The sequence below is a fragment of the Pongo pygmaeus genome, chromosome 8 (genome assembly GCF_028885625.2).
Source record: "Pongo pygmaeus isolate AG05252 chromosome 8, NHGRI_mPonPyg2-v2.0_pri, whole genome shotgun sequence".
Lineage (NCBI taxonomy): Eukaryota > Metazoa > Chordata > Mammalia > Primates > Hominidae > Pongo > Pongo pygmaeus.
The window spans coordinates 26,219,116-26,241,877 of record NC_072381.2 but is presented as its reverse complement, the minus strand read 5'-3'; the positions used below and the strand labels follow the sequence as shown (position 1 = coordinate 26,241,877).

At 36.1% G+C, this 22,762-nt stretch overlaps 1 protein-coding gene across 3 annotated transcripts in view; it reads right to left on the bottom strand.

Moving 5' to 3' along the window:
* The window catches only part of MYO3A (myosin IIIA), a 271,671-nt gene that overhangs the window by 172,082 nt on the left and 76,827 nt on the right, over positions 1-22,762 (bottom strand). For 2 of the 3 annotated variants that reach the window (XM_054436017.1, XM_054436018.1), the window contains exons 7-10: positions 19,103-19,179; positions 14,430-14,575; positions 11,989-12,054; positions 9,549-9,704 (exon numbers count right to left, since the gene is read on the bottom strand). In XM_054436017.1, the coding sequence (XP_054291992.1) occupies positions 9,549-9,704; positions 11,989-12,054; positions 14,430-14,575; positions 19,103-19,179 (445 nt within the window). Of the gene's footprint in view, positions 1-9,548; positions 9,705-11,988; positions 12,055-12,587; positions 14,576-19,102; positions 19,180-22,762 lie in introns of those variants that run through there. The other variant, XM_063669682.1, reaches the window with a different exon arrangement.

Below are 22,762 nucleotides of genomic sequence, written 5' to 3'. Positions count from 1 at the left end.
CTGAGGCAGGAGAATGGTGTGAACCCAGGAGGCGGAACTTGCAGTGAGCCAAGATGGCGCCACTGCACTCCAGCCTGGGCGACAGCGGGAGTCTCAAAAAAAAAAAAAAAAGTCTTAGGGAAAACATGAACAAAGATTCCTTGACCACTGAATATTCTACTTAGTAATGCAAACTCTAATTGCAGTATACCAAAGAAATAAAATAAAATTTAAGTGTAAATGCCCATTGTGAGTAAACCATACGAAGTAGCTCAAACCATCAGTTTTGTGACCGCCAACTTCTAACACTAGTGAGGAAAAGAGAAACTAGTAAAAGAGCTAGTCTGAAAAATCATTATACTTGAGTTACAGCTTTGTGCTGGTCATTAACTGGCTATCATCTCAGAAGGCAGGATTCAATTTCTCTGGGATTTAGTTTCCTGATCTCTAAAATAAGGATCCACATTCAAAGTTCCTTTCCAGCAATAATAATCTATGATTGTATAATTACTTGGCGGGGGGCGGGGGGGGAAGTGGTATGATAAAGACAGGAACTGAACTAGGTATTTAGCACAAGTAGGCAGACTGCATGATGGTTCTTTACGCTGTTTCATTTTGAAGCAACAATGTAACTTATTCTCAGAACTATTTACAACTTTTTTCTAGTATCAGCAACTGCTTCTTCTTATTTACTTGAATTCCTTTATTTAGTGCTACCTAGGAGCAGAGGTACTTACAATGGCCTTCTCCAGGGAATAATTATTCAATTGCCTATTCCTTTTAAAATTCCTGGAGACCACGTTAAAAAGCCATTTAGTTTTTATTCTGGGAGCTTTTCTAGAAGAGGAAGTACTGAAGACTGACATAAGGAAATATTTAAGACAGGAAAGAGTAAGTTATTATTTCTTTTCCAAATTTCCTTGTCCTAGAAGGATCCTTGCTGTATTCCCCAGCTTTATCTGTTTCTTCCTGAGTTGTCCTTCTTGGATGGACACAGCTACCAGTATATTCTTTTATGAGACCTTTCCTTATAGCACTGACAGGGACAATTCCTTTACTTTTTATTTTAGCCAAGATAAGATGGGAATCTTCTAAAATAAAATCTTACTTAGAATATAAGCACAAATGATGTGTGTGCACACACACATGCTCCATTTAAAAAAAAAACATAAAAACACAGAAACAAATAAATTTCCACATATATTAAATATACCAATATTAAATATATACCAATATTAAATATATATCAATATATTAAATATATAAATATCCAGACACTAGCCTGTCTTGCCTATTACAGCTTATTAAATACATAATTTTGAAGCAAATTCATCATCCTTTCAACACTGAAGATTCAACATCAGCCTTTGTTAGTATTATTAATATAATTATCTTTATGTCAACTGTAGCTCCTTTTCTATTTTTTTTCTAGACTAGCGACTAGATCTGGTCATAGCAAATGGCCATGTATTTTAATGATGGAGCTATCATTATCCAGTTTCTTGATTCATGATAGATTCCTATCTGAATAAAAGCGAACTCTAGGTTATCTTGTTTTCAGAACGGTGCTCTCCTGTTTCCAATTTTAATTTGAGACACAGTCTTTACTTCATCTATGGAGCCATTAGAATCGACTTACACTGAACTAGGTGCAGAGAAATACTCCTGTCTGGGTACCTAGCTTTAGTGGGCTGCTGTAGACAGTGGCGTTGCCATCCTGGCAGTCCAAGGCAGGGGTTGGGATTCAAGTGTCTGTAATAAGGGCTGGGCACCCACTCTTGTGTAATGGAAGATGGCAAAAGGACAAGACCCAGTTAAGCACATTTAGAGATAGATGATAATTAAACATAGTTGGGACCAACTCCCGCTACCTTCAAAAAAATACCATATTTTAAAGTTAAAAAGAAACGTATGAGAAAATGGTCATACTGGGAACAAGCAAAATGAATCCAAAATTATTGCTGTAGTCTGTCTTGGTGTACCCATAATTTACCCTTTAGAACCAACAAAAGGCTGGTGCACAGTAGGACACAGGTGACTTAAGAGCTGGCGATGGGGTACTCCCCACTGTGGGCTATCATGGACACAGATCAAACCTCTCAGTCTGACTTTCAGTGCTCTCAGTGGCCTGGTCTCTGTATACCTCTCCAAACCTGTTTCTGGGTTTTCCCCTTACAGCTTGATTAAATGCTTGCCTTTCTGTCAGCTTATCTCCTTGATTTTATGATTTTGCTCAGGCTGTTTCTCCTGCTATAATGTTCATCTTGTGGTAACTCTATCTTCACATGATTCAGTCCAGTTTATCCCTCGTGGTGCTGATTCAAAGGCCACCTCCTGGATAAGCCCTCCTGTTCCTGCTAGTGGAAATGGGATTGAAACTTTGTATAATGGTTATTTATGTGCTTGTCTTACCCTGTTTACCAAAAAGTTAGCCCCAGAGCACAGCCTCTATAAAGGATTCAGCTGTCAGACCTCTGTGTAGAACTTTTATCGACCTTTATACAATGGCCTCAACAAATGTTGAGAAAACATGGATGTCATCTCGATCCGCGATTTCTAGGGTAGCAAAGATTATAGCACAATTGATGTTGAGTGGGATCGTAAGAAATTTAGTCCTGGTTTGGACTAAAAACAAAAAGTAGGAGAGATGAATAGGCTAAGATAATCCCTGGATTTCTGGTTGGCATAATGAGATAAGTGGTGGTGTCATTAATAAGAAAGGGAACAGCCGGGTGCGGTGGCTCATGCCTGTAATCCCAGCACTTTGGGAGGCCGAAGCGGGTGGACCACGAGGTCAGGAGTTTCAGACCAGCCTGGCAAAGATGGTGAAACCCCATCTCTACTAAAAAAACAAAATACAAAAATTAGCCGGGCACAGTGGTGGGCGCCTGTAATCACAGCTACTCGGGAGGCTGAGGCAGGAGAATCACTTGAACCCAGGAGGTGGAGGTTGCAGCGAGCCGAGATCATGCCACTGCACTCTAGCCTGGGTGACAGAACAAGACCCTGTCTCAAAAAAATAAACAAAATAAAATAAAATAAGGGAACAAAGAACACAGATGGAATACCATAAGTTTAATTTTGGACATGTTGAGTTTGAAGTATCTTTCAGTCACGTGGAGATGGGAATGGAAAACATAGTTGTTAGAAAAGCAGTGGGGATAGCATTTTTAAAGTCTTATGTGTTAAGGAAAAGCGTACGTGTTCCAAAGGGTGAATAATTCTCATCATGACATAGTCGGAGCCATTAAAGAAAAATTATCTTGCCCAGAAAATAGAACATAAAACGGAGTCATGCATTGTGCCACATGGAAGGAACCCTATTATTACTTCCTATTGATTTTTTTTGTTTTCTCTTTGCATTGTTCTGTTTTGTAAAATAAAAATCCTATTTGAGCGAATTTACATTACATAAAGTCCCACACCTAATAAGGAATTGACAGCTTGGGCTGTGTGTGTGTGTGTTTTTTTTTTTTTTTTTTTGAGATGGAGTCTCACACTGTCACCCGGGCTGGAGTGCAATGGCATAATCTAGGCTCACTGCAACCTCCGGCTCCCTGGTTCAAGCGATTCTCCTGCCTCAGCCTCCCGAGTAGCTGGAATTGGAGGCGCCTGCCACCACACCTGGCTAATTTTTTTGTATTTTTAGTAGAGACGGGGTTTCACTATGTTGGCCAGGCTGGTCTCAAATTCCTGACCTCGTGATCCACCCGCCTCGGCCTCCCAAAGTGCTGGGATTACAGGCGTGAGCCACCGCACCTGGCTGGTACTTTTAACACTGATTGGATGGTCAATTTTTAGTTTGTCTTTCTTTTGTTAATCCTTCCACATATGTCTCAAATATGCCTTATATTCTGGCCTGAAAACCAAAGATGCTGGGACAAGTGGACTAGTTGCAACAGCACCACAAATACAGCCAGTATTTTTGGTCTAAGAAACCAAAATTAATAAGAAAAAGGAGTTACTAAATCCTTTCTATTTCTATGAAATTATATGCAAAATATAACAATCTATAAATATCAAAGGTAATTGCCACTAGCATATTGAGAGCATCAAGTAAAATATTAAAGTTATTTTGCATTGTATATAAAACACAAAAGAAATTTAAGATGTTAACATGTTAATAATATGACTTTCAAAAAAAGAAAGTTTTAATTTGGACTTTGTTATTTAAGTAGATGCTGGGTTAGATATTTTCTTTATTTATGAGGAATGACAATCATAGCTTAAATAATTTTTTAGGCAAATGTTCAAGATATATAAAATAAAGAATTGTAGGAAGTGTTAAATATTCCATATGGGAGGTAGATGTGGTGGCTTGTGCCTGTAAGCTCAGCTACTCAGGAGGCTGATGCAGGAGGATCACTTGAGCCCAGAATTTTGAGGCCAGCCTGAGCAACAGTGAGACCCTGTCTCTAAAATAAAATGTAATAGAATAAAAAATATTCCATATAATGGCTATCCACCTGTTGCTTCAGCAGCTCAAAAATACCCTTCTGCTGTGGGGAAGAAATTTCAAAATGGTTAGCAGGTAGGACTCTGCCTTTCACATTGAAGCTGGAAGTGAGCTGAGACCAAGTGTCTCTCACCACCTACTTTCACCTACAGTATGGGCCTGTGACCTATGCATGGGCGATCAAATGGTACAGTATGGAACTTAGAACCTCAAGGAAGCAACATAAAGCTCAAAGTCAGTTTACAAATATTTTGAGTGGGTTGTAGCATTCAAGAAACTAGTGTCACTGCAGGCAATGTTAGAGAAAAGTGGGTGGTTTTCAGTGGCAGCCTTTTAGCTGGTGATTCTTGAGGAAGGACAGTTCAAGCCTCCTGCTTTCATGACTAAACCTGGCTCTCTCCCATCCTCTTCGTTCTCTGAGCCATCCAATATTGCCCACTAAACTGCTTTATTTTTTAAGTGGGCTTGTATTGTTTTACTCAAGAATTCTGAATAGCACATTTCAGTTACAAATGACTTTTATCTATTCCCATTAAATCAGATAGTCAACTGTTTAAAAATACTGGATTCATAAGAAAAATTTTCTTTTAAAATATTTTATAACTAGAGCTTCTCCCAATTTAGTCTGCCTTCTAACATTGTCAGTTTTAACTCGTGTGAAAAATGCTTTCCCGTTTTTCGAGGAGTGTATTACAACATGGTCTTAATTCTTCAGAATAGTTGAGTAAGTTAGAAAAGTGATGTGTTTTATACTCAGGTCTTGACTTAAAATAGAAAGTTCTCATATCCATTCCACAGTATCTCCCAACACTCCACCTCTCCCCAACAAGGAAGTTTATAAAGTATTCAGTTTGTATTCAATTTATATTAGGACCATTTTCTTTAAAGCTGAATCTTTAATTTTTAAAAAATTATCCTGCCAAGCACATACCTTCAGTTCTAAAGGATATCTTGTACAAAAAGAAAAATGTCAGCTTTGAGTTAGCTATGTTGATTTAATACAATCAGATTTTTTTATCCATTTTACCAACATCAGAAACTGTGACAAATCAAGTTATTTTTCATGATCTTCAAGAAGACAGCTTTTGTTTAATGTGTTGCCAGTAGCATAACCAAGCCTCTTTTCTTTTGCCTGAGTATGTCTCACACTTTGGGACTAGTGTGAATATGAATGCTGAGGGCAGGATAATCTTCCCTCCTCCTTTGAACTAAGATCCATGGTCAAGAGAGTGTTGCGGGTAAACATTCAAGTTCAACTCCCACCTCTTCCAAACATACGTTTATAAAAAATAAAATATTTCTTACATGTTAAAAAATAAAATAAAAAAGACAAAGATATTTTCTAAAACAAGATGAGCATTAGAGAGGACCTAACAGAGCAAACAAAAACACCAGGTAAGAGGGCAGAAACTATAGGCTGATTCAAAGTCTGGCACCAAAAACGGGAAAAAGAGGCCTGGAGAGTAAAGGAACTAAAACACACATTCACAATGAAGGCCTTGACCGAGATGTGGTGGGAAGAACGGGGCTGAGTGTGGGGTCCCTTGCCCGGGAAAAAGATTGAAAAAACTCTGCCGCTTCTTCCTTTTATATGGAGCCAGGTGCTCGAGATGGCAGGATGGAGAGACATAAGATCTACTTCCCACTGGCTCAGCAACTAGATCTGCAATTTCCTTCAAATCACAATGGGCCCTGGGGAATCCTGAAACCAGATAACGGCAAAGGCAATACCCTCCAAATAGAATGCAGAAGGAAAGAAAAACCAAAATAAAAAACCTCCCACTCAAGATGAGAAGGCAAACTAAAATTCTGAACCCTAGACTAAGGAAACCAAATATTAAATAAACAAATGAACTCAATAATCAGGACAATTCACCTGTGTTGAAATGCAAATCTGAGAGTTACTGTTAAAAAGTATGTTTAAGATCAAAGAGAAAAAAAGTGGAATTACATTCCCCCAAAAGAAAAAATGAATAGCCAGATATAAAAAGTCAGATATGAAAAGAGTGGTTAACAAAAAACCACTCACCAAGTAAGAAATTATATAAATGAAAACTATAGATGTTGATGTATAATAGATATCAGCATGAAAAAAATATTGGTATATAAGATATCTAGACTAGGCCCAGTTCTATGAGAAAATTAGTGAATTGGGAAACAATTTTGAAGAATTCATTCAGAATATAGCAGAGATTGATAAATGGGTGACAAACATGACAGAGAAATTGCAAGACATGTGAGGTAAAATAGGAGGTTCCAACATTCATGTCTCAGGAATAAAAAGTGAAAAGAATGAGAGAGGATCAATATTTAAAAGAACAACTGAAAAATTTCCATAACTGAGTACATCATGAATTCTCATACTGAAAGCATATTCTGAATTTTTAACAGGATAAACAAGACTACATCTTGTGTCTCAGAATCAGAAAGTGTTGAGCATAACACTGTGCCCAATAATCACTGAAACTTACAGGACAAGCATGACAATCTAAATACTGTGTAGTGCAACCATTCTTACAACGTTTGAACATTGGGAGACAATTATTCATAGGTCTCTCAAATTTCTGCATGTCTTATATTAGCTTTTGTTCCAGACTATATTTTCAGTAATGTTTGTATAGCAAACAGCCTTGGAAATTAAAAATACCAGGACAGATGGAAGTTTTATCTGGTGTCCAGGATGGTAAAGATAATGTTTCTTCCAAGGCAAAATTTGGGCAAGCATGCAAGCAGCCCCTTTAAAAGATTGGAGTTTCCCAAGTTCAGGATTTCCCAGTTATGAGGCAAGCCAAGTGTGGACACAACATCCACCTATTCCACATTTCCCCTAGGACTCTAGGGGGCAAGGAGAACCAGTGTGAACATAAACTCATGCTGTCAGCTTGGCAATGAGTAGTAAAGTCCTTTGTCTCTCATCCACGAATCTTGTGTCTTCTACCAGCATTCATGAAACCGGCAGGCCAAATTGTGAGCTTGCAGGTAGGGTAATATCTCAGATCCTTCACAGTTCTTGGCATTGAACATCCTACACAATGTGAATACACTTCAATTTCTGTTTATTTTGATTATTTGTTGTCTGTTTCGGGAAGAATTAGGTTGCAGCAGATTATGAAACTACATTTACACAAAGATAAAAAGATGGGCATGGATGACCCATGATTATCTCCTCATTATAAACTACATATCTGCTTCTTTCTTTCGTCACTTAATTCTTCCTCATTAAAGGTATATCAGGTCTGTCTCTGCAGCAAGGCTGTAAACTCAAACAGGCAAGGACTATTATCTCCCAAGATCATCCACAATCATTAGTCCATTTACTCCTGTGAATTAAAGCTTGGGCTTTAAGATCAGAATTTGAATCCTTGCTAAGTCATTTATTTCCTGCGCAGCCTTGTGCAAGTTAATTAACCTCTGCAAACTTCAGTTCTTTTCAGCTGTGAAAATGGGTTATCATAAAATATTTTCCTCAGACTTGTTGTAAAATCACATGAGATAACATAATAAAGTCCTAACACAAAATCTGGCATATAGTAGGCATTAAACAAATGGGAATTAAACGTGTACATTCACAACAGGAATTCAAATAAGTAAAGTCCTATTCACTTCTTCCAACTCCCTAAATAGTGATATGTTTCTGGGATGAAACAAATAGGATTCTCAAGAATAAAGTGAAATTATAAATTTAACTTTAAAAATTATTTGACTTAATAGTACCATCTATAGGAATTTATCTTAAGAAAATAGTAAGAGATTAATGTACAACTCTGTTCATTACACAGTTACTTGAGAGAGTAAAAACAATTAGTAACTACCAAAATGTATGGAATTATTTAAATTAATCATTAAATTGTCAGGCAAGGGAATGCTATCTAGCCATTAAAATTTTGTGTTAGAAGAATGTTTAATTATATGGATATTCACAATTCAGTGAAAGAAGACAGTCTCTGGGACACATACAATACTATTCCAATTTTGTTTTAAAAATGTTTAAAAATGTCTGACTGGGCACAGTGGCTCATGCCTGTAATCCCAGCCTTTTGGGAGGCTGAGGCAGGTGGATCACTTGAGTTCAGGAGTTCAAGACCAGCCTGGGCAACATGGCAAAACCCCGTCTATACTAAAAATACAAAAATCAGCCAGGCATGGTGGTGCGTGCCTATAGTCCCAGCTACTTCACGGTCTGAAGAAGGAGGATCACTTGAACCCAGGAGGTCGAGGCTACAGTGATCAGAGATGGCACCACTGCACTCCAGCCTGGGAGACAAAGTGAGATCCTGTCTCAAAAAAAAAAAAAAAGTATATCCAACAAGAAGAAGATATTAAAAGGTTACAGATTAAAATGTTATACTTGATTAATTTTCCATTGTATATTTCTCTGTGACTTTTAAATTTCCTAAAACAAACTTATATACTATTTAAAATCCCAATAGGATGTAGAAAGATATTTAAAATGATCTTTAAATATAATTTAACCAGGGAAAATGAACAAACAATAGTGTCAAAAGGTCTTTCAAGTTTTATATGTTTTTTTAAATCCCAAATCTAAGATATCTTACTTTATAGAAAAGCAGAAAACACAAGAAAACATATACCAATACAAAAATGATCTTTTGAAGTTTACATTCTTTGTTCTTACAAAGTTGTTTAAAAAGTGCCTCCTGTCACGCCTGTAATGCCAGTACTTTGGGAAGCCGAGGTGGGCGGATCACAAGGTCAGGAGATCGAGACCATCCTGGCTACACAGTGAAACCCCGTCTCTACTAAAAACACAAAAAATTAGCCAGGCATGGTGGCAGGGGCCTGTAATCCCAGCTACTTGGGAGGCTGAGGCAGGAGAATCGCTTGAACCCGGGAGGTGGAGGTTGCAGTGAGCCGAGATCGCGCCTCTGCACTCCAGCCTGGGTGACAGAGCAAGACTCTGTTTCAAAAAAAAAAGAAAGTGTTGCCTATAATTTTACCAATATTGAGATGCAATTCAACAGGTGACATTCACTCTACATGTAAGTCCCCATTACCTCCAAATTTTATTCACCTTAAAAACTAATACATTGTTAAACTATTCAAAATCTTTCAATAATCTCTGGATTTTGGAATCAAGATATTATTTGATTACCTGGCTTTTTCTGTGCCTCCCATGCATTGATGGATGCCAATGAATTCCATTAGTTGTTTTTGTAACATCACATCTTTGCCCTCAATTTGAGTAATGAATTTATGCTGTAAAAGATCTGACACTGTTGGACGCTTTTCATAATCTTTAGTTAAGCACCTGCACTGGCAAAAAAGAACATGCAATTATTAGATAAGTTAGAGTTTTGAAACTATTATTCATATTCCTAAAAATTAATCTAACACACGAGAGCGATGCTCCTCATAAATGCTCAGCCCAAGCTTAAAATATATTAATTGCAATTTTTTAATCTCTCAAAAATAGCAAACTACAATATGATGAAACAAATGTTTGTGAAAGTGCACACATCTGTGAGTGATTAAGCTGCAGTGATACCAACTTTCAACTAAATACCACTTCTGTCGTCTCCCAGTAAGGATTATTGCATAGTGATAATTAAAATGTCTCCACTGCAAAGTCTCCTTTACAAGTCAGTAGCTGCAGATAAATGACAATGAAGTTATTATAGTTTTAATGCTTATCTAAAATTAAAACAAACAATGCAGTTTCCCTTCACAAATGCTTTTAAAGGCTTCTCAATTGATCTGTTTCTATGTGATAAAACTGCTAACCCATTTGAGAAGGCCACTCAGCTAAGGATGTTTAAATTCCATGTCAATATGTATTTTTTGAGGTCATACAGCAGATGTACTAATGCCTGTTGTACCTCTTGATAGGTTCAACCAGAGCATATTCATGAGAAAGGATAGGACTAGTGAGAGCACCTGAAACAACAGCACAGGAGCAGCATTTGAACAAATGTAGAATGTTTAACCAGCTGTGACCGCTGACTTTGAATATTTAAAAGAAGGATTCAAGTAGTTTTCAGTGGTCGCAACGGGTAAAAGACCTAGAATTGGTTGGTGGAATCAAGAGAGAAACAGCTTTCAGATCAGTCTAAGGAAGAACTTTTCAAGAGTGAGGCTTATCAAAGTAGAATGAGCTGCATTGGGAAATACTATTTTGATTGGAGATATTTAAGTGTTGATTGGACAGCCACTGAGTGCACATGTCTGAGAAGAATTTAACCTCTGGATATAAACTTGGGCTGTACAACTTTCCAAGACCCCTTTAACCCTGCAATTCACAGAGTCTACGATTATGAGAAAACTGGGCTGCCATTTGGGGATATTAAAAAAAAAGAAAAAAGCATAAAAAGATGAAACTGATGCCTTGGCTTGAGCAGTGCCATTTCTAATTGGTATTATGATAATTAGGCAATTTATTTCATTGAGCTTAACCAAAAATATATTTCCCCAGAATGCTAAAATACGCTGAGGAATAAGAATGCCAATGTCTAAAAAATAAGAACAAGTACTCTTAGTTTTCCCTTAGTTTAACAGAATGCATGAATTTCTGACATCTGTAGTAATTGTATCTATGTATTCAGAAGAGGCACATATGAAATTATTTTATTCATGTAAAACTTTATCAAATCTTTAATGTGTACTAGGCGCTCTGCTAGACACTGGAGTTACTCCGCTAGACACTGGAGTTACAGTGACAAGTAAGGCACATTCAGTGCCCTAGAGTTGCTTACTGTCTAGTTATAGAGAAAGATGTCAAAACAGGTAAGCTAAATACAATTGGCAATGTTACTAGAGGAAGACAAACCAAATCAATAGCAACCAGGACAGAATACTAACTGCGTGGCAGAAACCAGGAAATGTTTCTCAGAGGGGAAACTGCAAGAAATACGTCAGAGACAAAGTTCCATTGAGGATCTGTGTGGAAGCATCTACAGCTCCATAAGCAAAGGAGAAATATGATCCTTTTCAGACAAGCAAATGCTAAGGGAATTCATTACAACCAGGCCTGCCTTATAACAGGTCCTGAAGGGAGTGCTAAATATGGAAAGGAAAGACCATTACTGGCCACTACAAAAACGCACTTAGGTACATAGACCAGTGACACCATAAGCAGCCACACAAACAAGTCTGTATAACAACCAGCTAACAACATGATGACAGGATCAAATCCACACATGCCAATACTAACATTGAATGTAAACAGGCTAAATGCCCCAATTAAAAGGCACAGAGGATAAAGTTGGATAAAGAAACGCAACCTAATGGTATGCTAAGAGACCCATCTCATATGAAATGACACCCATAGGCAAAACACAGGTGAACAGAAGAACACGTCCATTGATTATAAAAGGTCCACAGAAGCATAGCTATTGATAAGTGAATAAACATGACCCTAAGGCCATTATCTGAGCAATGATAAATTCACCCAACTTTTAAAAGACACTATAGATGCTTCCTTTGAAGAAAATAATAGAAATCTCTGGGGCTGTTTAACAGATAAGAAGAAAGAGGAGGAGATTTAGTTATAGCAGGAGGGAATATCTTTGGTTTTTTAAAAGGCTGTTTTTACTCACTTGCTTATGAAGTCATTGAATTCTGCTGACCATAGCTCAGGCTGCCTTAGTTTTGGGGGTGGATTCCTAGAAAAATAAGAATCAATGTTGGATTCCGTATATTGGTCAGTCAGTGTAAAATGAGAGGCAGAGCCAGACAGACTAATGCAACCATAGGTTCTGCCAGTTGTAATCAAGGATTCCATCTTCTTCCAATTCCAAGACACATAAATCGTTACTCATCTTTCTTTATACAAAATGACACGGTCTTTGTTTCTCTGAAAGCACTTAACATATGACCCGATTTTTCCAACTGTTAATTTTTTTTCTTTTGAAGAGTCTTCTTGCTTTTACCTAGCTCTAGGGCGAAACATCAATACTTAACAGAATAGAAACAATAGATGCTGGGGAAAGGTATTTTTTTCCTATGAGTCCCAATGAAGTCTCTGAGGAACATCCAGGGAACACAGAAGTGGCCTGTTTGGAATATGGAGGAAAGAGTGCCAGGGAGTCGCACGGTAGAATGCCCTTATGAGTTGTTGTTCTGTTGTTACTGGACACACGGCAGGAAACATGTTACAAAGTGTCAAGGAACTGAAAAATACTATTAGCGATAAAGCTGTGAATACAACTTTAACAATTTTATTAATTCCTTTCCGTTTAAGCTGAACAAATATATTTTTTGGCACATTCGTTGAATACAAAGGAACATCACTTGAAAATGAGGCTGATCTAACTGTAATCAAGCAACACTGATCAACCATGATAGTCGAATTTGCTGAAGTGCTGCTTTATGTTAATTCTAACAGCTCTTTGTTTTCATTAGTGAAATGGAAATACTTTGTCTTCAGTTCTGCATTACTCCTTAAATAGCTTATAATGAAATTAATGTACAGTTTGTACAGGCTCATTAAAGAAAAGTGCAGCTACTCATCTACCCTAGATCAGGACTAAGCTCATTTCACAATCCTTAGGACAATTTGAAGATTGCTAATTTGCACATTAAAAGAAGTAATTCTTTTCTCCAGAAATGTTGTTTTGTTTCTTATTCTCCTGAAAATTTCCTTTTATGAGATTTATTGGCTTGCTTTGAATAACAAAGTTTGGATTATTTCAGAACACTCAGAACTGGGTAGCTTTTCAGATTCCCTTTTTCTCCATATTACCATAGTCAGTATTCTTGGAATTCCACTGCTGGTAGACATAATTAAGAAATAACTAAGATGATGCAGTTTCTAGAATTACTTTGCACATTGCCTGTTACCTAGGTACAATATCTATCAACAGCGTCATCCTTCCTTCATGTGGCATTATCGCCAAGAGTAATAACATCAGACTAAATATGATGGTTTAATCCACAATTAAAACAGCTAAGGCAGTACAGAAGTTCACCTTACATACTGAATGACAATAGGAGTTAGAAACTACAGATTTTTTCCCTGCTTTCTTCAAAATTAATGAAATGTCTTGGATTTAGTATAGTATAGAGGTTTTCCATTCTTTTCTGTAATGTTGTTTCTCCATTTAACAAAATAAGCAGTATGTAAAGGATGATATATAAGCAAGGCATTATAATTTGGAACATATAGATAGGACAAGAAATTCAAAGGCAAAATTAAAAATGAATTCAAATGTTTTGGTCTTATAATAATTTAGTTAGATGCCGAATATTCTAATGTTTTGGACCCCTGTCACCACAGGCTCTGGGTGTGCACTGCATTATAATTAAGGTGAAATCCTTAAAAAGATATTTAAAAATAACACCTTTAATAAATATAGGCAGTCTTTTCACATTAGTTATCTGAAACATCAAGGAACTAACCGCCACTCATAGAAAATAGTGTTTAAAGAAATTAGTTTATAGGATAGTAGGGGAAAATCTGTTGATACACACATGAAGGAGTGGGGGCTACATAAATAGTCAAGTGCTTTCATGGCACCAAAAGAGGTTATTCTTCTAAATTTATTGTTTTATATTAACATATTCAAAATATTAACATGTTTAAAATCATTATTTTCTGGATAAATTTTATACATAATTTTCTTAATAATATTATTTTAAAGTTCTGAACGAAGGGAAATCTTAGCAAGTAGTGAAAAATTACTAGATTGGTAGGTAAAGCAAAGCAAAACACTTGCACAGGCTATGGACTCTGATGCCTCACTGACTCATTGGGGAAGGGATAAAGAATGGGAGGAACTGCTATTTTCTGAAATCAAATCCTAGCAAAAGACAGAAAGACACACTGATTATCAAGAGAAAGCTCTTATACTTAGACCAAGGAAATGCAACTACTGAACAAACACAATGTCTCAGAAGAAGCAGAATAATATTCCAGGATCTTCTGCTCCCAACTTGTTGGAATATATCTGAACATCTCCATGAAGAGCATGATGAACACTTGGTGGCTGGAGGAAGTAAATCGGGCTGCAGATACTGGACCCAATGTTAGTCATCTGACCTTGGTATTTTGAAGAGTGCTCTCATGGGATGAAGGTCAGCTAGTGGAGGATCTCCATCACCCAGCTCAATGGCTGTGATACCCAGGGACCAAGTGTCACATCTGGCATCATAAGTGGTATCCAATTGCTGTTCACACGCAATCACCTAGTAGAAAACCACACCATCAAAAGGTGAAATTTGTGACCTTAACAAGCATGTAATAAAATACTTAGAACAAAGCATTAAGTATTTAAACTGGTGAAGTTTGATAGCTATAAGTAAAGACGAAGGCAGTAACTTAGGAGGAGAATAAAAGATCAAATTATTATTGGTAGTAGTATTTTTGTTCTGGGAACAGATAATACCTTAGGAGGTTTACAAATATAAGGGAAGAAGCCTATGAAAAATATTTTTGAAAATATGGAACAAAAAGAGGAAAGAAATCGTGTCCCAAATGGAAAGGGATGGGATCAAATGTACAGCTAAATATTGGGCAGGGGTAGTCACTCAATAAATATCTATTGAGGGAATGGGCAAAGATGAAGGCTATGTTTTTGAAGAATTAAAAGTGGAGGAAATAAAGGTAAATATGCTTGAGGGCTCTCTAGTTAGATGGCCTTGATCTCTACTGGCAACTAGAAGGCAAGGCTACCTAAGGAAGGAATAAGACAAGTTTGGAGGAATGCAAAAGCTTTAAGCCACTAATAAAAGAAAACTGAATAAAAATAAACCTTGATGTAGTTTTACCAACAGCCTATCTGAGGCCACCCTAAATTGTGAAACTGCAACCAGGTTTTAAAACATGTCAGTAATCGAAAGATGTAATTGAGAGACAAGGAAAAAAGAGGAATTTGTTTTTGTAATTTTATAAGATTGTATTAGATAGAGAAATTATTGCATTGATTACTTCCCAATTTAGTTCTAAATGTGTAAGTACAAATGTAGATTGATTGTGAATGGTAATTATTAACATCAATAAACACAAAAAGGAAATTCAACTTTACATTTTAAGAACCATTTTTTTGCATTTTTAAAATTTTATGTTTTGTGCATGCCAACCCACAAGAAAAATAAAAAATAATTTTGGAATGATGGCAGATTAGAATTGTGTCATTTAAATACAGTACTGTAAAATGATATATAAAGTGAAAAATCTAAGGCCCTTTTAGGAACGATATCTCACCTTCTGACTTCACTTAACATCAGGCTTAACACATTTAAAAAATCCATGTGTGGGCACACTAGAATTCAGTTGGTAACATTTACACACATGTCATCCAGGAAAGGTGACTCCTTCATAAATAAATCTTTATTAATACCTGACACTAATGGCAATGACAGGAAACAGTTTAGTTATAAGCATATCAGTGTGATTAAAACAGTAAAAAGAAGGCAATGATAAACACAACATATTGGGCAACAGACACTCTTGAGAGGAGGCAAGGAGTTGGAATAAAGGAAGAGATAGAGGCCAATGCATGCTATTGGTAATATTCTGGTTCTGGCGTGGGTGGCGAGTTTATGGGCAAATAAGAAGACCATTAACCAATTCATTTCTAAGTACCTGAAGGACAATAATAAATGCATACATAAATAAATTATGCATGTGCATATATGTGCATATATATACATGTCTATATACAAAGAAAGAGAGAGAGAATAGTTTCTCAACTTAGTATGATGGGACATCATCATACACAGTGCTTCTTAACCTTTTCTATGAAAGTATTTTTAATATCACATGAGAATGAACTGCTGAAATCAGAGAGCACAGCCTGAAGTACTGAGGGAAACAGTAAAGTCCTAAGTTTTACATTAAAAATTCATGTGACAAATATTCATAGCAATATTGCTCATAGTAACAAAAAGTGATAAACACCCAAATGTTCATCAGCTGACAAATGGATAAACATGATGTGGTCTATACATACAATCGAATATTATTCACTCTAAAAATGAGTGATGCATTAATACATGCTTCTACATGGATGAACCCTGAAAACATTACACTAGGTAAAAGAAGCCAGACACAGGACCATATATTGTATGATTCAATTTATTTAAAATATCCAGGCCGGGCACAGTGGCTCATGTTTGTAATCCCAGCACTTTGGGAGGCCAAGACGGGCGGATCACAAGGTCAGTAGATCGAGACCATCCTGGCTAACACGGTGAAACCCCGTCTCTACTAAAAACATAAAAAATTAGCCAGGCGTGGTGGCAGGCACCTGTAGTCCCAGCTACTCGGGAGGCTGAGGCAGGAGAATGGTGTAAATCCAGGAAGCGGAGCTTGCAGTGAGCCGAGATTGTGCCACTGCACTCCAGCCTGGGGGACAGAGCGAGACTCCGTCTCAGAAAAAAAAAATAATAATAAATAAATAAATAAGTTAAATATCCAGAAAAGGCCAGTCCACAGAGACAGAAAATAGATTAATGGTTGCCTAGAGTAGGGGAGTTTAGGCAAAGATGAGGAGTGAATGTTAATGACGACTAGGTTTCTTTGAGGGGGAGCAAAAACGTTTGTGATGATTGTGATGATGATTGCACAACCCTGTGAATATACATTAAAAATCAGAATATTATATGTGTTAAATGACCTAATTCTATAGTTATACCTTTATAAAGCTGTTAAAAATTCAAAAATGCATTCATATGAATTTCTCATTCTGTTGTCTAATATAACTGTTGGCTAGACTGTAAAAATAATGTCTTTTGTCCCATCATTTTTTTCCTAAGGAAAATTATTTTTCAGGATAATACATTATTTTATGAATTTACATGTATGGTCAGAGGATATCTACCCATATAGGCTCAGGTGAATTTATGTCCCAGTTTGCCTTGGACATTCTTGTTTAATGCTTATAGTCCTAGAATCATAATAAATATCACCCCCTTTCATTCTCCAAGGTGTCCTGGTTTGTATGGTAAGTTGTACGGTCACCTACTACAGTCGCTAATTCCCTTGTTACCTTCATCCTGGCAGAGGATGTCTTTATGGAACCAGCAAATGCTACTTTTGATATAGAATTTAATTTAAACATGCCAAATCAAGAATTTCACTTTTCAAGTGATAATTGATTTGAACAACCTTGCCTCCTGGGCTCTAAAAACACTGAAATACTTCTATGCCATTATGGTGAATATATTTATATTTGTTCACCTTATTGCTTTCTAATTCTTAGAAATTTGCTATTAATACCATAGAGTGGTAGATATGGAATATCTTGATTAACTCGAAAACTGATTATTTAAAATATGTTCTTCAAGGTTAGAAAATACTTATTACAGACAGATGAATATAATATGAACAAAATCTCAAACATGTATTTCCATGACAGCTTGAAAAAAACTGTAGCGAACCTTTTTTCATGTTTATTATATCCATTAGTTTGCTAAGCCAGAAAGAACTTTCAAGCCCTACTGTGCTACTATAGGTTTATTAATAATAAAACTGACATCAGAAAAATGACTGTCTAGTAATTGCATATTAATAAGCATTTTTACTAAATGGAAATTTAAATATTGAATAATGGCTTGTTATAATAAATAAACATACAAAACCCATAAAGCTAGGATATTAATTATATAATAATATTATATGTAATATTATTTATTATTATATTATTAATATATGCAAACAAAATGCAATATTTGGTATAACTGGGTTTTTATTAACTTCTCATTTTTGTAATTTTTTTGTAAGTTTTAAAAACACTAGTAATATATCAGAACAAACTCTAAAGAAACTCTCCTTGGAGATTCTCTTATTCAATTTTTGTTTTTGCTTATATGACTATACTTTATATTTTTATTCTAAGATATGCTCCCTGTTAAAAAAATTTTTTTAATCCATTGTGGATTTTTCTAAGTTTCTTAAAATACTTCATCCTCTGCCCATATTTTGTACTAAGTTTACATTTTAACTTGTTTTGCAAGTAATAATTAAACACATACCAGCATTTAATCCTCAAATTTAACTATAAGATTTGAAAATATTAATATAGTATATTAATTACTTCTCCTCCCTTCACTCCCTAGAAAACTGGAGATAAATAGCAGCGCTTTCCCCAACAGTTGTAGAGAGAGTCTTCCAAAATAAGGGTCCATTATAAGTGATAAACATAATTAAAAAGATTAAAATCATTAATAGTGATGGGGGGAGAAGATGACTCTTGAAAACTTTTTCCCTCAACTATTTTAGCAGTTTATCTGCAACTTCCCAAAGGTAATGATGTAAAGAATTTATTAAAGCTGAGCATAGCCCCCAGGCAGAGTAACTCAACACAGGAACCTGCCATATGGGTTAATGGACCTGAATCTTATCTCACAAAGGCTAGGGGTTCTGATAATATTATATTTCTATTATAATTTTAAAAGATAATATAAATATCATTAGTACAGATACACGCTAAACACCTAAATTTAATGAAAAATCAAACCTGGAAGTAGTTTCTCTTTACATCATCTGGTTTACTCATTCCCTCTTTCATTGATTCATGTGTTCATTCACAGCCCATTTATTGACCACCTCCCAGGTGCCTCCTCACACATGCAAAATTCTCACATGAAAATAACACAACTGAGAGTTTCTTCTGTTATATTCCAAAATGCTTACGGAGATAGAGTACACATAAAAAGGAAAGTCAGACAGAATCAGCTATTACGTTTGTCTCCCTCAAAACTCTATCTGACCTCAGGAGCCATCCAAAACGGTGTTCCTACGGATGTGTTCCGACGGTGCCGGGTACTGGTGAGCTGTGCAGACACACCTAGAGGAAGAGACAAGATGTACTTTTTTGCATTAATTACTCATATAAAGAGCTTTCAATTGCTATAATCTTTCTTGCAAACTAATATTAAAATTCTATTTCCTCAAACCTGCCAGTGGACCTAATGTCACATTAAAGGATCCTAAATCAGGATTTCTGCAGAGCCAAAAACCAGAATGGTCCTCCTATTTTCTCTTTCTCAACTCCAAATCCTGCTCCTTCCTAAAGCCCCATTTCAAGTCTTAACTCCCCCATGCTGGCTTTTAATCTGCTCCAATTATACTGATCCCTATTTCTTTCTATCTTCTACATTGTAAACGATTTTACATGTTTTGGCATGTAATTGTTATTTGAATGGCGTGCTTCCTCCCTGCCCTCTTCCTGTCCCTGCCCACTTCCTGTCCCTGCCCACTAACAAATTCCAGTGAGTTTGAGAAAGTCCTATATGGTGTTATGCACATAGTAGGTGACTTGTGAATCTTCATAAAATTATTTTCCATCTACAAACCCTGGGCAAATCACACCTTATCTGACTGGAAGTTTCAAATTAACTATATCTATTTAAACCAACATCATTAACAGAATGAGTTCTCTTCCTTTAGAGAGATTACAGACTGCAGAGCAACAATAAAGAGGTATAATCAAATATTTCAGTCATGTCATTCCATTAATTCCACCTTGTTAGATACACTCATAACTGACCTTCAAGAGAATTAGGAGTACAGTTTCTTTTCTCGATTTTCACACTCCTGCTCCTCACACAAGGGGTCCTGGTTATCTGACTGTACGGAGCTCCTACCCTTCACCTTGCTCTGGACTTGATGGGTTAAACCCAAATCATGGGCTTTTACTACCTGATTTCCCTGCTTTGAAAAGTGCCTCCCCAAAGTCACATTAATTTTAGGCTTTGGTTGCTTATCTTATAAGCCAAGTAGAGGAAAGGTACTAACGGAGATTTAAAATGGAGATACGTTTTACTTCTCCAAGACGGCATTTGACTTTTACCATGAAATTCAAAGGCCATATGCAACCAAATGGGTGTTTCAGTATTGGAAATACACTTGGGCAGAAGAGTGAGGAGTGTAACATTAAAAACAGGACACATGCCCAACTATGAACAAGTGACAGAGGAAGGAATTTACTAAATTTCATGTTTTTTGAGTGCTATGCAATGCCTGTTAAACTTCAAGATCATTAAACTAACACAAAACTAGCTTCACAGCTAGAAGATAACTTAATGGTCATAAATTCTAACTTGCTCATTTTCAGGTTAGTAAACTTAAGCTGAAAAGAAAAGTCACTCTCCTGAGGACAAATGACATTTTTACTTAGTGTAAATTCCCACAAGAAAAATAGCTAAGATAGAAAAATGCAAAATTCTATTAAAATCATTGACATAAATTACTTTTAAAGGCAACAGGGATCCAAAGTATGGGTTCAGGAGCCCTAGGAAGTAAAGAAGATTAGGAAAATCCTCTTGTCTAGAGAGTAACTAAAGGAATAAGTCACCAAGATAAACAGTTACATAATCATCTCAAGAGAGAAGCTGCTGATGGGTGGAAAATTCCAGGCAGAATGTTGGTATAATGAGAAGATACGGAAAGGAAAAAGAGGTCAAAAAGGACCAAGGCTGAACAGAAAACAGGCTAATAGAAAGAGCAATAATCTATTAAAAGTCAAAGCCACAGGAACATTATAGAGGTTTAGGTTTATGTTAATGCTTCTTCAGTCTTTGCTTTGCTAGGGAATTTTCAGGCTATTTTAGTTCTGTCCAACAAGGCTTCCTAGGCTATTCCATGGCTGTACAGCAACTCCATTCCCTATCGCATAAGTGCTATTTCTAGGGATAGAAACATGCAGGCTTTATTCTTGTAGTCAAGAAAACTCTTAGGGTCTTAGAAAGACAGCAGAAACATCAAATATGTGTTTTCTATTGTGGCTCAAATAGACCAGACAACTTCTGGGAACTCAATTTGCTATAACCCTTGACATCTCAATAGAGCAGAGAGAAAAGCATAGTTTTTGTCTTTGTTAATAACAAAATACTGTAGTAATGAGAACTGAAACTATAAAAATATAGAATTTTGTCAACATAAAGGGGTATAAATTGTATTATACCATCTAACATTATTATTTTGTTGATGAGGTTAAGACACTGTGATAGTTAATTTTATGTGTCAACTTGGGAGGGCCATGGCTATTTCAGGTCATCCAACAATGCTTCCTAGACTGTTCCATGGCTGTACAACAACCCCATTTCCTATTGCATAAGTCAAATAGTATTTGGTAAGACTATATTCTGGATATTTCTGTGAAGGTATTTTTGAAATCAGATTAATATTTTGAAATCAGATTAATATTTAAATTGGTGGATTTTTCTAAAGTTAAATAAGACTTTTATATTGACCTGCAGTAACAAGCAAAAGTTTTGCTCTCCCATTTCTGAAAGTTATATGAAGTTCAAAACCTAGTTCTACAGTTGACATTTTTAAAAGGCCTAAGACTTCCACATTGGTTAGACAACTCTTTGCTTAAAATAGTTTTTATTCATTTTTTTATTTCAATAACTTTTAATGTATATGTGTTTATTTGTTACATGAATGAATTATATAGTGGTAAATTTTGAGATTTTAGTGCACCCATTACCCTAGTGGTATATGCTGTACCTAAGGTGTAGTTTTTTTTATCCCTAGCCCCACTCCTGCTCACTCTCTTCTGAGTCTCTAAAGTCCATTATATCACTCTGTATGCCTTTGTATACCCACAGCTTAGCTCCCACTTATAAGTGATAATATATGGTTTTTGGTCCTCCACTCCTGTGATACTTCACTTAGCATAATGGCCTCCAGCTCCATCCAAGTTATTACAAAAGACATTATTTTATCCCTTTTAATGGCTGAGTAGTATTCCATGGTGTATACATGCAACATTTTCTTTACACATTCATTAGTTGATGGGCACTTAGGTTGGTCCCACATCTTTGAAATTGTGAATAGTGCTGCTATAAACAAACAAGTACAAGTGTCTTTTTCATATAATGACTTCTTTTCCTTTGGGTAGATATCCAGTAGTGGGATTGCTGGATCAAATGGTAAATCTACTTGTATTAATAGCTCTTTAAGGAATCTCCATACTATTTTCCATAGAGGTTGTACTAATTTACATTTTCACCAGCAGTGTATAAGTATTCCATTTTCCTCATATCCCTGCCAACATCTATTGTATTCAGACTTTTTAGTAATGGCCATTCTTGCAGGATTATGGTAGTATATCTCATTGTGGTTTTAATTTGCATTTCCCTGATGATTAATGATGTTGAACAGTTTTTCATATGTTTGTTGGTCTTCATATATTTTCTTTTGAGAAATGTCTATTCATGTCCTTTGCCCACTTTTTAATGGAATTATTTTTTTTGTTGGTGATTCGTTTGAGTTCCTTGTAGATTCTGGATATTAATCCTTTGTTGGATGCATAGATTCCAAATATTGTCTCCCATTCTTTGGTTTGTCTGTTTATTCCATTGATTATTTATTCTGCTGTGCAGAAGATTTTTAGTTAATTAGGTCCCATTTATTTATCTTTG